The sequence below is a fragment of the Colletes latitarsis genome, chromosome 8 (genome assembly GCF_051014445.1).
Source record: "Colletes latitarsis isolate SP2378_abdomen chromosome 8, iyColLati1, whole genome shotgun sequence".
Taxonomy (NCBI): Eukaryota; Metazoa; Arthropoda; class Insecta; order Hymenoptera; family Colletidae; genus Colletes; species Colletes latitarsis.
The window spans coordinates 25,632,451-25,649,955 of record NC_135141.1 but is presented as its reverse complement, the minus strand read 5'-3'; the positions used below and the strand labels follow the sequence as shown (position 1 = coordinate 25,649,955).

Sequence of the window (17,505 nt, the reverse complement as noted above, 5' to 3'; positions counted from 1 at the left end):
CGTTTAAAGTTTAAATTATCGTTAATACAAAGTGGATGCGTCGAACTGGGAATAGTGATTAACGTTTGAGTGATTAAATAGAATACGGAAAGAAATTAGAAGAAATTTAGAGGAACTCGATTGTTTCGTCTTGAATCCGTGACTAAACGCTTTTAACGTCGGATTTCTTCATTGAGAAGCATAAAGATCCCGTGCTTTTGCATGCGGTTATAGATGATTAAGTGAACAAAAAATTAGAATAGAAGAGAGTAACGTTATCGCAGAAGGATTGTAAAAGGACCGTGCGAGCATACAGGTAGAATTCAAACGGAGGAAGAGGAAGAAAATCAGTGGGAGGGGGCGGAACGGTTGGCAGCACCGGCGCTTCACGAAACATAGCCCCGCGCCTCTGCCCTCGGTCCCGCATCGCGCTCGTGCCAGTTTTCTTTTGGAAGGGCTCCAGAGAAGAAGTATCCAGGGGGGGTTAGGCAGGAGGTCGAAACGGAAGAATTTCGTACCTGATTATGGGGCCGATCGCGTTTGAAACAAGGCGATAAAAAACAGATTCACGCGACGTTCTATCGCGTGATAATTTAATGGATAAGAGAAGCAAGGAAAGACGGCGTATGCTGTGAAGTCGCGCATCAGAAAGTAGGTTCGATTCGGCGGGCATAAGAAGAAGTAAGAAGGAGGTAGGAGAGTGGTGGAGCCGTATATAGAGGAAAGAGGAAGAAAAAAAGAGGTGTGCGAGGACGCGTTCGTGAGTCGCGTGAGAGGTGAGGTGACGGCAGCGTGGTGAAAGCCGCGGTGAACCAGAAAAAAAAAAATTCGGCGGTAACCGGTAGCACCGAGGCTACCAAGGTGTTCCGGAGTGCAGCAGCAGCGGTCCAGGATGCTGCCCGACGGAGCAAGAAGATGGCCGTGATTGGCGAGCAGAGGTATTACACGGTGGTCCGTGCGAATGCGTACACGGAGTTTTCGTGTCGTAGGATCGAGGCAGTGACAGCGAGGTCGCCGTCCTCCTCGTCCTCGACGTTGTCTTCTCATCGCTGTCGACACAGGAAAAAGCCACCGCATTTACCTGCACTGTTAACTATGTCTTCTTCACGGGGTGGTGGTCTGGAATCGGGAGACCTCAGCGACTACGAGGACGGTTACCTGGACACGGATCCTCTGAGGTACGAACTGAGAAATATACAAAATGTGATACACGTTACTCGTCAAAACATTGATGCCCTAAACAATCGTTTTGCTGGATTTCAACAACCACCCTTGATATACTTGAACGAATATCAGGAGTTGACCAGTAAGTTGCACGATCTAAAGTCCAAGGAACAGAAACTCAATGAACTGTTGAACGCGAGTCAAGTATCTGGTAGTGCTTCCACGTCTGAGAGCGAATCCCGTGAAGTTAATACAACTAGTAGAGGTCAAAGGACGCCAATGAGATCTTTACTTAGGGCGTATTTACCTAATCAACAGCGCACCAGTGTGCAAGTTCGTGAAGGACTGTTGTTAAGAGACGCGCTTGCCAAAGCAATGAAATTAAGAAATTTGACCACTGAAATGTGTGTGGTTTATATTTTGGGTGTAGATAATTCCAAGTGTCTTACATCTTGGGACACAGATATCTCTTTATTGGATTGCGATGAAATATCTGTGGAAATTTTGGACAAGTTCCCCATAACTACTTCCATTTCACATAATTTTGTTCGTAAAACTTTCTTTTCACTAGCATTCTGTGAGTGCTGTAGGAAACTACTCTTTCAAGGGTTTTATTGTAGAACGTGCAACTATCGCTTTCATCAAAGGTGTGCAGGTGGTGTACCTGCTTTGTGTCATCAAGTACGCATGCAGGATGCTTATTATCAAGCATTGCTGGCACACAATCTTGAAAGTACGGCTGGAATTTTGCAACTTCCTTCTGAATATGGTTTAAGTAGAAGTATGTCACCGTCTCTGGCCCCTTCAAGAAGTCAGAGGCATCCACGTTCCTTGGGACAACAGGATCGTTCCAGTTCTGCACCAAACGTTTGTTTCAATATGGTCAAACCAAGCGGAGATGCTGCTAATTTAGATGAATACAGCAGGTCTCAGAGCTTAGGTCGTCCCGTTGGTATCGCTCAAACCGCCGTATCTCCTGGTAGCAGCCCTACAAAACATAGTCAGTCTACTCAGGCTAGTCCTACGAGTACTTTAAGGCCAAAACGACCAAGGGCGAGATCTGCTGATGAATCGTCTAAAAATCTGCTTGCACCTAGAGAATCTATAGAAGATTGGGAAATTCCAGCAGATGAAATTTTAATTGGACTTCGTATTGGATCTGGTTCTTTTGGAACAGTATATAAAGCTCACTGGCATGGACCAGTGGCTGTAAAAATGCTTAATGTTAAGATACCTACTGCTGCTCAGTTACAAGCATTTAAAAATGAAGTTGCAGTTTTGCGTAAAACTCGGCACGTAAATATTCTTCTGTTTATGGGATGCGTTAGCAAACCACAACTTGCAATTGTTACTCAATGGTGCGAAGGATCTTCATTGTATAAACATTTACATGTATTCGAGACAAAGTTTGACTTATTCACGTTGATAGAAATTGGAAGACAAACTGCCCAGGGTATGGACTATCTACATGCAAAAAATATCATCCATCGGGATTTGAAAAGTAATAATATATTTTTGCACGATGACCTCACTGTGAAGATTGGTGACTTTGGTCTGGCCACAGCGAAGACTAGGTGGTCTGGTTCCCAGCAATTCCATCAACCAACAGGATCTATTCTATGGATGGCACCAGAAGTGATAAGAATGCAAGAAGAAAATCCATACAGTTTTCAATCCGATGTCTATGCATTTGGCGTTGTTTTATTTGAATTATTAGCTAGTCAGTTACCATATTCGCACATCAATAATAAGGATCAAATACTGTTTATGGTCGGACGCGGCAAATTGCGTCCAGATTTGAATAAATTACGTTCGGATACTCCAAAAGCATTGAAGAGACTGACAGAAGATTGTATCAAATTTTCCAGAGAAGAAAGACCAATATTTCGTCAGATTTTAGCTAATTTAGAGGGTCTTTCACGAGGATTGCCGAAAATTACAAGATCGGCGTCTGAACCAAATTTAAACAGGACGCAGCTACAATCGGACGACTTTGTATACACTTGTGCTTCGCCAAAAACTCCCGTGAACTTCCAGTTTGGGGCATTTTCTTTTTATCCTTCCGGTGGAAACATATAAAAGTATTGCTCGGAGCAATGAGTCTGATGGAATTTGCATAAATTGAATATTTAAAGGATTTAAAGGAAAAAGAATCATAATACACTTGGCTACGAACAATCTACGTAATTCTTTCCAACTACACTTTGACTGTGTCGCAATTGTTTGCTCGATGTAGAATGTGATTATAAAATACTTAATGCAAGTAAGACAGAAGGAACAGAAATCCATCTAATGAATCGACGTTTATGATGTATCTCGTGGCAAGAACATGTAGCTTTTACCTTTACATACTTACTATCTACGCGAGGGATTTTTATTTGATGAGTTCTATCGCTCGTGTATAAACACATATTCATGAACATGTATATACACGCGCGCGTTAATGTAGAAGTCTGTTCCCGTTGTGGAATCCTTATGAAGGATGTAAAAATAAAGTAAGTAATAGATGTAACGGCATTTAATTCGCGTGGGCCGTCGTTTGTTTGTGAAGTATTTTTGCAAAGACCGAAGTGATTTTTGTACCTACTTCCTTCGTGTATCGTCTTGAATATGCTCACATAAAAATTGTTCCTTTATGTAACTTATAATTTATAGTCTAATGTTAGAATGTACATAAGTTTCATCGAATCTACCTAAAATCAATGTTTGTTTTACAACAATTACCTCTCTCTCTTTTTTTTTTTTTTTTTTTTTTTTGTTAAAAACAACTCTTTTCCATACTAATTACATCTGACTGATTTTTTGTTTGTTACACAATTGCTTTCGTGAGGTAAACAAAACGCTGTTTTTTTTGGTTCAGGGGTACCAAAAGCTCTCATTTTATTAGATCATAACGAATAATATATTATATTAAATATATCATAGCGAATGAAAGTGAAAGTCAAACGAAAAGTGACGTACATACTTGGTTTTTGACTTCAAGACTTTATCAATAACATGAACTGTATTATAGGGATATTTGCGAGTCGTTTGTTTTTGTTTAAAGTAATTCGAGAAATTGTCACGAATCAAGGCCTAAGTCTGTTTAATTCTAATCGACGAATGTAACGGTAATCGCGTTACGACTAAAGAAAAACGAAAAACAAAAAGATCGAATTTTAACATAGAGTACATTGACGATGCTATCAAACTATTCATCATATCCTAACTTTATAGTCGACTTATTGTTCCTCGCATTTTGATATTTATTAATCTTTACTGTTACCTTTTGTAAATTCTTTTTCACCGGTTCGAGACTCGCGATCTAGGAAGGGGCGCGAACTTCACTTCGATATCGATCGATTACAAAAGTATTCGTTACGTATCATCGAAGACTTGATTTACACGTGGCGACTTGAGCTTTTGTCATGGCTGAAACGTGTTTTAGGTAGCGGTCCGACAAGCAGCAAACACAAATACAGAGGAAACGTGCGCGATCTACGAGCATAATCGATTTTACGTTTGGGGAAGGGGGGGGGGGAGAAAAAGAGTAATTAAACGATGATAAAACTTGCGTCTTCTAAAACGCTTCGCGTCATTGATTTTCGCGGGTGTTGATGGATCGAACATCGAGGGCGCTCGACGACCGCGGTGCGTTTCCCAACTGAAAAAAAGGCCTAACAGCAAATCTTCGAAATTCGCTAGTTAGAAACGAGTGATCTTATTTCTAAAGCATCACGTGGCATACCCCCGATTTATTATTTATTTATTTATGCGTAATCTTCAGTGTGACGAACTGTGCGATCGAAGTAAGAGAGAAATCTAGAAGAAAAGAGACTGGAATAGAACCGACAGGTTTTTCGACAGCTCGTCGAGAGAGCTCGCGCGATAGCGATATGGGGGGGGGGAAACGTGGCGAACTCGAGGACAGTGGGGAGAAGAGGCGTTCGAGCGTGCGAAAGAAAATAAAACGAAGAGGGCGAGAAACGAGAGAACGATGCGACGAACGCTTTAACCGGACCAAAGTGACGCATTCGTCGTCGTTACCGCCTTCTCGTAACAGGGAAACAGCGAACCGTGAAACGTAATTGTCGATTGTTACCAGATAGCCACAAAAAGAAAAAAAAAAACGAAAGAAAGGTGGACGTTGCGAAGGCGCGCGAGACAGTTCTCGGATCATTTCGTAGCACGATATTTACAGGAACCGGAAAAGTCATCGAAGGAAACTAATAGTAGCTGTGAAATGTACCACAATCGCATTGTATAATGTAGAAGCCGACAATCTATTTCTGCGCTCTTGCGTTCACATTTTTAATCTGTTCTCTATCACGATATGCATCCATTACTATTCAACAGGTCTCCGCAAGTGTCGTTGGCCTTAACCAATGACGCGATACGTGGTATTTTCATAGATGTATTTTTAATTTTCGTTCGTTCGCGACGACGATGCATTCATCGCGAAAGGAATATATCAGTCCGGTAGGAATAATCGTGGATTGCGCGTCGTTATGAATCGTTCGCGTACGTTTGAATTTCTAAATTACGTACGATCGCGTCAGTCGCTAAGGGGCAACGTTTACTATCGTGGAGATAGGAGCTTGCAATCTTCGCGCCCTTCGTCCTTCGCGATCGATCGTCCTGTACGTCGTTGTCAAACTATAGAATGTTATTTTCTCGGAAGACATTCCTCTGTACATTGCTTCGATGTATATCGTACACATAGAAGGGTTTCCGTGCGATTACGAGCGATCGAATGCATTTTTGTGTCGGCCTCGAACGTTGACGTACAGAAATCACGAAACAAATATTCTGGTGAAGCGATCACGCTTCAGGTCTGTACAAACATAGGCGTTGTTAATCGTTGTTAAATTGTGCGCGTTCGTGCGAACCCATCGAACGTCGGATCCACGTTTCTTGAATTCTGTCACGAATTTCGAAACAGGCCTGACACAGAAACCGATCGGGCGAGATTTTTCGTTTGATCGACAGACGTCGCGTCGCGTTATCGTAATAGGATTTCGGCTTCGTTTTGGTCGAATCGCGTTGAAGCTGCTGACAACTGAAACGCGTGTCTTGTAACGAGATGGCGTGAGCTGAGATTGGAGATACTTAATTCAATCGATCGCGATGACCGATTGATCATTGTATTCAACCAAAAAAAAAGAAAAAAAAAAGAAAAAAAAAGTGAAACAAAAATAAAAAATTGACTCTTCATGTATCTACGAGTCTCGTTCTTCCTCTAGTAGCATTTAGATCAATTCAAATATAAATTAATTAATCATTTTATCGTATCAGTATTGCATCGTGTAGATACTCAGATACGAATCATATTAAATACAGTATGTAATTATTTTGTACAGCCTAGAATTTTGATTAATACACGATTAACTTTTATCTGTATTGCATGACTCGTCGTGTAAACGTGTTACTCGTTTTTATCTGAAATCATATCGTGATACTACGAGCAACATAGTGAATGTATAGTCAAGCTTACAATTAGCGAAGTTTCGATCGAACGTTTGAACAGTCTTCAAAATTCCATTTTAATGTCAACAAGAATCGATTACAATTATTACTACGAGTTGAAATATCATCAATTGAATCGAAACGTGATTTTAATTCAAGGATCTCTTGAAAGAAATCAAAGAGTACCAACTGCCCTGGATACACTTTCTTATAACAGAGTGCTCGATGTTTTCAATTAGAGAAGCGATAAGGTAGTACCGTGTAATTGCATTCCAATCAAATATTGTGTTAAGCTTAAACGTCATCGGAACTCATTAGCATATTCGATACAAAGATATACAGGGTGTTCGGGCACACCTGGAAAAAATTTTAACGAGAGTTTCTAGAGACCAAAATAAGACGAAAATCAAGAATACCAATTTGTTGATGGAAGCTTTGTTAAAAAGTTATTAACGTTTAAAGTTCTGCCCGTACTGAATTTTTTTTCTCGAAAATGCGCAGGATTTCGGGGGTATGTCTATTCACCAAAAATGATTGTAATTGACCCCCGCAACCGAAAATAATTTTTCCAGAACGATTTGAAATTTTTGAATTTAATTGTTAATAACTTTTTAACGAAGCCTCCATCAACAAATTGGTATTCTTGATTTTCGTCTTATTTTGGCATCTAGAATCCTTCATTAAAATTTTTCCCAGGGGTGGCCGAACACCCTGTATATTATATGACGTGTTTCGTCGAAAGTGACACGAGTTAAATGTCGGAATTAGAGCCGCATTCTTTTCCTCGATAATCTTATTAATCCTTTGCGGCCTTGTGGTATGCAGAGCCGATTAACATTTACAGCGAAAATATTTTAAATAATAAACTCTTTGCTAATTTAGTTTACTTTCATGCATACAAAATTTGTATATTTTCGTCCGCCATATTGCATCGGCCATTTTAAATTTTAAAACTGCGACATGACGTGTACAATATTTACCAAATGTTCGTTAGCGACTTCAAAGAATAGACATACGATTTACGTAATTGGGAATTATTTAACTTCATGGTATACGACAATCTGCACTGAAAACGTCTATGGTAAGGTAGATAATAAATACCACTTAATTCAGTGGGTACGCGCGTACTATTGCAGCGATGGCAGCTCCTAGTGCAATCATGAAAACCAAGAATCCCTGTGGGAAGGTCGTGACATCGTGGAACACTGGTAATCCTCTCTGAGGTTCTCTCACTCTTCCCTTTATGCCACCCTTGAAACCTAATCCCACCTATAAATCCCGGATCAACTCCCCCAAAATAGCAGCATTTTTGTAAAAAGTGTCAAACCATCATCGTCGGAAATTTTGCTTTTTTCGGTACGTATTCATAGTGGGAATGAACACTTTTCTATTAATGATCGAGCATGTACAACAGTTATACTGGGTTATAATGGGTTAACAGATACAACCAATCATATTATTTATTTTCCATACATATTGAATTAATTCACAACGTTAAACAATTATGAAACACGTCCCTTTCTTTGAAGATAAGGTATATAACTCGTGTCACGAATGCTTTGAAGCGTGTAAGTGAATGCACCTCCGTAAAGGGATATAGTTCATCATAGACATGATTTATGTATGCACTGTATGTGGGTGCATAGTATAGTAGAAGCTAGTGCACGTACACACGCGTATACGTTAGGTTAAATCAACGCCATGAGTGCGTGAGTACTTACTGGCTCCAACGTGTATATATATATATATATATTCGTGGGATGCACGGAGGGAGCGCGCATGCGCAAATCCAGCTGGCGCCTCGACCGGCTGAATAGTCGATGCTGGAACCTCGGAGTGAGAGTGTCTGTGTTTCTTCGTCCTTTGCGTCTCGTAGTCGTGAATACGTACGCGAATATAATTCACGTACGTGCACGTACACACGGTAAAGAGCCTGGTTTATGTACGATTGTCGTGAACAGGTGGACGTCGAGGTCGCTCGCCTTCCTGCGCGAAACGAGGTTAGTTGACTTCGAACTGAATTTCGGGCAACACGTCTCGAAAGGGGAACGACATTGCGTTCAAAGTTCACCTTGTAAAAAAACGACGCTTGTGTTTTTGTATACCGTCGGTCAAGTGTCGCATGTGACAGTACGCCGTGGGAAAATAAGGACAAACCGATGATCGAGATTGATTTTTATTTTTTGCGTGTGATGCTTGAGCGCGATATATCGGACGAAAATAGTATCGCGTGGTTCGGAGATTGAACGAGTTCCTCGAGAATCCTGCAGTGTCTTATTCTGCCAATATCCGAAGGGAACGAATTCACGGGGCGAAATTCGAAAGGAGGGGTGGCCAGTTTCGTTGAGTCGGACCTCGGGTCTGGAACACGTACATTGACAGATTGTTCGATTAATTTAAACGCGTTTTAATAAAACAGTGAGTGAATCTTTTCGTTTTCTCGCCTCGCGCGAGAATGACCCGTCGAATCGATAAGCGTCGATCATACTATCGCGTAATTACGATAAATGCGATACGAAATCCAATTAATTGTTAAGACGTGCGACGCGTGTAGGGCAGTACGACAAAGGGAACGCTGCAATAACGTAATTGCTAATTAATCGTATTCGACAAGGAATCGAAGTAGATGGCATTGACCGAGAAATGGGAAAGCGATCGTCGCGTATAAATTTTACGCCGCGTAGTATCGAGTGTTGACTCCGGAGCATCGATATGCGTTAAACGTGCTTTTCTCATGTAATTACCGTGAACCAGTGTGTGCTCGTTTGAAATATAACCAGCAGTTGCTTTCTCTTTGTGTTGGAAATTCAATATTTCGACGTTTTGTTTCACGGTCGTATTTGAAACGAACTTGTGGTTTCGTCTTTCGAACGGCACATTTTTAAGGGTACGCGTATTCCGACATTTTTGTAATCAGTTTACCCCCTGAAAAAAGAAGTAGAAGAACATTTTCAACCGAAGGAACGTACGTGCTGTATCTCGAACGGCGTTCTTATCGAAGTTCTTTTCGATAATGCGGACTATTGACAAAGGCTGTTCTCCGTCGATTTTTAACGCTGCATGGATATGTTTCAACCGTCAACAGATCGTCAGCGTAACGGTCGTTGTTGCGATGCACGCTATTTTATACACGCGGCACTCCAATTACCAAGATTCTACTCTAACGATTAATTAGCTGTTCCTTTTTGATTTGGAGATCGTTCAAGTACCATAAATATATTTTCATTGACCTATTTAGTGAAGCGTGTACTACAAAATTAAAAAATTAATTTATCGTAAAGAGAAACAATCGTTTTTTCTTTTCTCGAAACTGTTACGGTCTATAGGTGTACGTTTCCTTTTCGAATCGATTAATTTTTCATATTAATTAATAGTAGACGTTAAAATAAATAAGTCGAAGAAAATTTTTATATGTAAAACCTCGTTAACGGATTGCAAAACGAAGTTTTAAATATTATCACGGGAATATTAAGTTTCAGAACACTTCGGACGTTGTGGCTAAGCAAACAATATCGATCTTATCAGCTTCTGCGATTCGTCGAGATATCAGTTTCGCGATCCGGCACGTACGCGCCAAAAATGTTGAAGTTTCGTGGTATCGTAGCAACAAATTTTATTTTTATTGACGTTGAATTTATAGAATGTTATTATTTAGTGACATATCTATCAGCTTTAATCGCTGCCAGGCGTCGTCTTGGCACAGATTTTACTGGGGGTGTGTGAGTACGCAAGAATGTTGGGTCAGGTCAGGTCAAGAATTTTTCCCAGGGTCGGTCTTGATCCTGAAAGTATATCCGCTTCATTGGAATTATATTTCTCCCTTCCGTATTATTCAATTCAATTATTGAAACGAGAGCCCTCTATCATAAATTATGAATTATTAAATCAAGTTGCTTCCAAACGAAACATTTTGTGACATTTCAGTGATTCATTACCCGTTCCTAAATTCTTCACCGAAATGACACCGAGTTGTGTAAACTGGTTAAGATAGATAGATTCTGTAGCAGTGGTTTTCAAATATTTTGGAAGGTTTTGGGCGTTCAGCCACCCCTGGGAAAAATTTTAATGAGCAATTCTAGAGGCCAAAATAAGACGAAAATCAAGAATACCAATTTGTTGATTGAGGCTTCGTTAGAAAGTTATTAACAAAATTATTAATAAAATTTATCCACCTACACGAATTTTTTTCTCACAAGTGCGTAGGATTTAGGGGGTATGTTTATTTAACAAAAATGCTTGCAATTGACCCTTGCAACTAAAAATAATTTTTCCAAGATGATTCGAAATTCTTTTTTTTCGCCCAAAACTTTCAGCACTTACTCGAATTTTTTTCTCGAAAATGCGCAAGATTTCGAAGGTATGTCTGTTCACCAAAAATGATTGTAATTGACCCACGCAACTGAAAATAATTTTTTCAGAATGATTTGAAATTTTTTTTTTTCCTCGAAAAATTTAGGTAACTATCGATAGGAAGTTCGGCCACCCATGGGAAAAATTTTAGTAGAAGATTCTAGAGGCCAAAATAAGACGAAAATCAAGAATACCAATTTCTTGATAGAGGCTTCGTTAAAAAGTTATTAACAATTAAATTTAAAAATTTCAAATCATTCTAAAAAAATTATTTTCGGGTGCGGGGGTCAATTACAATCATTTTTGGTCATTACACATACCCCCGAAATTCTACGCATTTTCAAGAAAAAAATTCGAAAAGGTGTCTAAATTTTTCGACCAAAAAGAAAAATTTTAAATCGCATCAAAAAAATTATTTTCAGTTGCGTGGGTCAATTACAATAATTTTTGGTCAACAGACATACCCTCGAAATCCTACGCAGTTTCGAGATAAAAATTCGAATAAGTGCTGAAAGTTTTGGGTGAAAGAAAAAGAATTTCGAATCGTTTTAAAAAAATTATTTTCAGTTGCAGGGGTCAATTACAATAATTTTTGGTCAACAGACATACCCCCGAAATCCTGGGCATTTTCGAGAAAAAAATTCAGTCCAGGCGGAACTTTAAATGTTAATAACTTTTTAACGAAGCCTCAATCAACAAATTAGTATCCTTGATTTTCGTGTTATTTTGGCCTCTAAAATTTCCCATTAAAATTTTTCCCAGGGTTGGTGGAACATCCTGCATAGACAAAATATTGTTTATTTTTCTTGGTTTAAAATTATGTTCCCTTTATTGACGACATTTTTATCTGTGTGCAAAGTTTCATTAAAATTATCGTGCAGATGTTGGATAATGTTCCTAGTTAGTCACACATTTTCCTCGGAGCCAATGTAAACAGCGCGTTCACCTTTCGATTTTTCTCTGCAGCTGCTACACTCAGCGACAAAAAGATATCACTCCATACAAACACAACCTTTAAAAATTCGTGAAACAACCTTACTCTATCGCTTTCGAGTCAGAATTTTTCTAAAATTTATCGTGCCATCTTTATTGCACTCTCACGCAAAAGTTTAAAACATTGAAAAATATGATTCAATGGTTCTAGACGCCGTACATTAAAACGTGTTATCATTTTGTCGAGGAGTGTAGTCGCGGCTATCGGTAAATACATCGTGCACGCGCGCCGATAATTGCCCGCGAGTCTTTTCACTTTATATCTAGTCGAAATCGATGGTTTTAACAAGCCTGTTTTTTTCCAATTTTTTTTTTACAGCACCGAATCCAATAATCGAATTCCATTGGGCGAACCGAAGGACGTTCACCTCGCAGTAGAGCCGGAGGGAGAAGGTCAGGGGGATCGAACGAATTCGTCTCGTCCTTCTTGCAGCCCTCCTCCCGGTAATTTTCGTCAGTGGTACATAGAGAAGCGGACGTTCGAGCCTCTCTACAACATTTGTCGCGTCTCCTTGGACGATTTCACCGGTCGTTATTTCGTCGCGATCTAACGAACGACGCATATTACTCGAGAAACTGGAACGTCGGTCGTCTACGAGAGTGGCGTCATCGAGGCCTTGCTGGATCGTCCTTGCGACCGAAACGATGCCCTCGACTCGCGTTTAACCGAGTCTAAGCGGTCTCTGGTCGCGATCGAAGTCGTACTGTCTCTCGTCGAAGAAGGAGGAGGCGTCTTCGGTCCGTCCGTCCTACAATGGAACTACCTTGGTCGATCGGCGGGTCGAACTCGGTCAATCGGTAAAATCGATCGAGCGTATCTCCGCGCGTGCAGACGCCTCCGAGGCCTTCGAGGACAACGACCAACGGACGGTGAACGAATGTGCAGATCCACGGAGTCGGAGGATGCCAGGCTGGCCGCTTTGGACATGGGATAGATGATAGATCGCGAACGATGGGGTGGTAGAGCAGACCGGAAACGCAAAATGGATTGGGCGCCTCAGCTCAGGTAGCCAGGGCGATATCAGTCCACCCCTCCCCTACTAGCCAACCGTTCGCCGCCATTTTCTCTTTCCGTCGCGGAGGTGGACCGACAGCGAACACGATTCCCAAAGACTGTTTTTTGGTTCCCTGCCGGCTGGTGCAAAGACTGAACACACGCGTGAGCCGAACTGAACTTAAGAACCTATCCGGAGGGAATTAACACGGGTCCCACGGTGGATTCAAAGAGTCTGCCGCCTCTGGCTCATGAGAAAAGACTGAATCGTTGATCTCGCGATCGTTAAAATCGTCTATACGTTTAATTATCGTGTTTCGTAGAATCTGTGCATATCCTTCGGAGTTCCGTGCAACGATTATCGGCGCTCGCGAAATTTCTGACTGCTATACACGTTGCTGAATATATATATATATGTTGTATATATGTATTTATGTATATTTACATACCAAGTACCAAAGACTAATTTCGCTGCCTAACAGAGGTATCTCGAAAGTGTCGCGTTACGATACCGTGGAAGATTAAATCTCGACTCGGCACGGTCGCGTCAATCGTATCGTATTCGGTTCCTCTTTTTCTACGAAAAAGATATTGCCGTGTCGGAGGCTTCGATCTCTACCAAGAAATTTTCTGGCGAGTATTATAGACCGAGACTCAAGACTGTTCGAAAGCCAGCGAGAAGCGAGAAGTCAGTGAAATCGCCAGCCCGCAACAGAGCAGGATGGGTTGTGGTCAGAGCAAAATCGGCAACATCTATCCGAAGAACAAGAAGAACAAAAACAACAGTAGCAAGAAGAACGGCGATACCGTGGGTGAGTAGCAAACCACGTTTCTGTCCAATACAGCAAAAACTCGATAAATGTCCTCGAGAGCTGTTCCATAAATGATACATTTTTATGCCCATCATTAGGTGAATCCCCCATGAACCAGTGAGGCGAAGTGTAACCGAAAACGTAGTGGCTTTCTTTAAAAATCTTTATTACCTTCGTTTAAACGCCACCCTCAGTGTGACCACACTACTGCAAAGAAGAAATTTTTTTATTTTTTACTTTAATAAAAATTTCATCATCGAGTTTTCACTATACAGGGTGTTCCGCCACACCAGGGAAAAATTTGAATGGGGGATTCTAGAGGCCAAAATAAGACGAAAATCGAGAATATTAATTTGTTAATGGAGGCTTCGTTACAGAGTTATTAACGTTTAAAGTTCTGTTCGTACTGAATCTTTTTCTCGAAAATGCGCAGGATTTCGGGGGTATGTGTATTTACAAAAAATGATTGCAATTGACCCCCCTAGCTAAAAATAATTTTTTCAGACCGATTTGAAATTTTTTTTTTCGCCGAAAAATTTAGGCACCCTACTACTCCCTGTCGATTTTGCTTAAAAATTCATTTTTCATTTTTAATAAATTTGTTTAACGCTGTACAGAAAAGTTGTCTAATACTTTTTTGTAGGTACCTATGGTCTCTACTTCAGAAAAAAGTTTCATTGAAATATATTCACTATTGTAGGAGTTATGGTTGATTGAAAATTGGATCATTATTATGGGGTTTTTCTATCTTTACGGGGTCAAGGACCAATTTTTCGAATATTTTTAGAATTTCTACATATTCTACACTAAAATACGCATCGTTTGCCTTTTTAAACATTAAAATCGGTCAATCCGTTCAAAAGTTATGATGTTTTAAAGATTCGTACGAGATTTCAGGGAAGCATTTCTGGCCTCACATTAGATTTTTGTTTAGGAATTTTTTTCTCGAAAATGCGCAGGATTTCGGGGGTATGTCTATTCACTAAAAATGCTTATAATCGACTCCTGCAACTAAAAATATATTTTTTAGAACGATTTGAAATTTTTTTTTTCGTCGAAAAATTTAGGCACCTACCCCCTGTCGATTTTTCATAAAAACTAGTTTTCGATTCTTAATAATTTTGTTTGACTCTGTACAGAAAAGTTGTCTAATACTTTTTTGTAGATACCCATGGTCTCTACTTCAGAAAAAAGTTTCATTGAAATATATTCACTATTGTAGGAGTTATGGTTGATTGAAAATTGGATCATTATTATGGGGTTTTTCTATCTTTACGGGGTCAAGGACCAATTTTTCGAATATTTTTAGAATTTCTACATATTCTACACTAAAATACGCGTCGTTTGCCTTTTTAAACATTAAAATCGGTCAATCCGTTCAGAAGTTATGATGTTTTAAAGATTCGTATGAAATTTCAAGGAAGCATTTCTGGCCTCACATTAGATTTTTCTTTAGGAATTTTTTTCTCGAAAATGCGCAGGATTTCGGGGGTATGTCTATTCACTAAAAATGCTTATAATCGACTCCTGCAACTAAAAATATTTTTTTTAGAACGATTTGAAATTTTTTTTTTCCGCCGAAAAATTTGGGCACCTATCCAAATTTTTTTCTCGGAAGTGCGTAGAATTTCGAAGGTATGTCTATTCACCAAAAATGATTGTAATTGACCCCCGCAACCAAACATAATTTTTTCAAAATGATTTAAAATTTTAATAACTCTTTAACGAAGCCTCAATCAAGAAATTGATATTCTTGATTTTCGTCTTATTTTAACCTCTAGAATCCCCCGTTAAAATTTTTCCCAGTGTTGGCTAAACACCCTGTATACCGAAGTTTGGACGGTTGCAGGAAAACGGGGCTTTGAAAGTTCCTGCGAGCGTCGGCGCTCGTCCAATTATTTATTTATTTATTTATTTATTTATTCGTTTCCGTGGACGGGAATATTCTAGGCACTTTGGAAAATTATTCCATATTCTCGGGCATTGGGGCGAAAGTTGGTCCAATTCCCTGTTGCAAACTGTATCGTGGTAGTCGAGGCCACCGCCAGTGTAAATATGTACGTACGCAGTTCGACGAGGTCCCATCGCTGCCTGACAGACGTGGGAGAGATCGGCGTTGTTCTCGTAATTAACGTCGTCGCTCGTCAATCTGTATCCACCGCGTAATTGTTGGACCCGACGACTGTAATTAAGCAGATGCGTCTCAATCTGGGGCATCGACGCCCATAGCGTCAGCTATTTCCCGATGAAAGGTGGTCAAACGGTTGTCTGGATCATCGATGGCGTTTACCTTAGACGCGACACCATTTGCATTTCGGTTGGCCGACCAAACGTATGAGGGTCGTTCAATAAGTCTGTTTCTTTTGTAAGCATCATGACTTACTAGACAGCTTTCAAAGTCTCAATTATATCAACCATTTTTATTCTCGATCGAAGCAAGAAACTTCCTCTTGCATCGAGACAATACACAGGTGCACACCTGTGCAGTTTCGATGGCCAAAATCATGGAATTAAAGTACGAATTAATGCAATATTCACCGTATTCACCGGATTTGGCTCTCAGTGACTTTTTTTTATTTCCAAACTTAAAAAAATGGCTCGCCAGAGGAGGTCACCGCCTAAACAGATGCCTATTTTAAGGGACCTTTCGAAATCTTACTTTTTAGATGGCTTGACAAAGTTGGAGAATCGCTTGGAAAAGTGTATAGATCTAAAAGGAGATTATGTTGAAAAATAAAGAAAAATCTACCTAAAATAATTTGTTTTTCTATCTTTTTCTGAGGACTTATCGAACGACCCTCGTAGAATTTCGGATTTAGTTTACTCGACCAATCGAACAATTACTTTTAATTCGAGTTCGCGATCGTCTGACAGAAATAAAGCTCGTTAGGATAAATACCAGGCATAATGACTTTAAGCCGCAGGTTTCTCCGAGGATAGTCATTTTACTCGCTGCACCGAGTTTTAGCCGACGTATCTCACTTTATGTTATTGGAATTTCCTTAGAAACTCTTGGCATGTTCGGAAAAATCGCTTTGACGTAGTGGAAGCCCAAGAACGTTGATCATGCTTAACTTTCCACTTAGCGTTACTAATATGTACACTTAAACTACAACATAATATTGATACACGAAATTTGCAGTACTTCACAGCGGACAGGAAAATTTTGTTTCATTGTTATGGGAACTTACCTAGTTGTGGAATAAAATTTTCGTAGATCTTTAACGTAATTAACTTTGCCTACTTATTTTATTGGTATCAATCGTTGACTGACTCTTTAGATTAGAATTAAATTAGTATCTATTTGTTGTAATTAAAACAGTACCGTGACTTATCTGATATTCCTCGTTTTTCCGTGTCAGTGGAGTAGTTAGAGAACAGATAAGGTATAATTGGACACACTACCGGTCAGGAGTCAACGTGTTAAGAGACTTTGATTAATTACGTGTATTCGAAAGAAAGTTACACATGAACACTAGTATTTGAATCTGTCTTCGCCAGGTATTTCGCAAATTGATCTAGTTCGTAACTTCCAAGTACCGTTTGTCTTGTTTTAATCTTAGAATTGGACGGACAAAGGTAAGGAAATCCTCCAAGTAACAATGGAGTATTATCGGTGGCACATTCGAAACGATAATCCGTCTGTTTTTAGGGATTAACGATTGCATCCTTAGTATCACGAACGGGTACAGATTTGCGGGAGTCCGTAAAACTGTTATTACGTTAATGCTTGAGTAAATATAAATTCTATTGTTGGAGACTCTTGAG

At 39.8% G+C, this 17,505-nt stretch overlaps 2 protein-coding genes across 4 annotated transcripts in view; both read left to right on the top strand.

Annotated features, from left to right (window-relative positions):
* Tow (target of wingless) overlaps nucleotides 1–17,505 on the top strand; it is an 86,788-nt gene that overhangs the window by 27,959 nt on the left and 41,324 nt on the right. The window contains exons 1-2 of one of the 3 annotated variants that reach the window (XM_076770956.1): nucleotides 8,425–8,588; nucleotides 12,251–13,737. In XM_076770956.1, the coding sequence (XP_076627071.1) occupies nucleotides 13,647–13,737 (91 nt within the window). In that variant the 5' untranslated portion in view covers nucleotides 8,425–8,588; nucleotides 12,251–13,646. Of the gene's footprint in view, nucleotides 1–8,424; nucleotides 8,589–8,744; nucleotides 9,007–12,250; nucleotides 13,738–17,505 lie in introns of those variants that run through there. The other 2 variants (XM_076770957.1, XM_076770958.1) reach the window with 2 other exon arrangements.
* On the top strand, nucleotides 16–5,261 carry Raf (serine/threonine kinase raf oncogene). The gene has a single exon (XM_076770329.1). It carries the CDS (start codon nucleotides 895–897, stop codon nucleotides 3,220–3,222), a length of 2,328 nt encoding a protein of 775 aa, XP_076626444.1. The 5' UTR covers nucleotides 16–894; the 3' UTR covers nucleotides 3,223–5,261.

Excerpts from the sequence above, each read along its gene's own strand:
- Raf (XM_076770329.1), top strand. The coding sequence starts at position 895 with ATGGCCGTGATTGGCGAGCAGAGGTATTACACGGTGGTCCGTGCGAAT.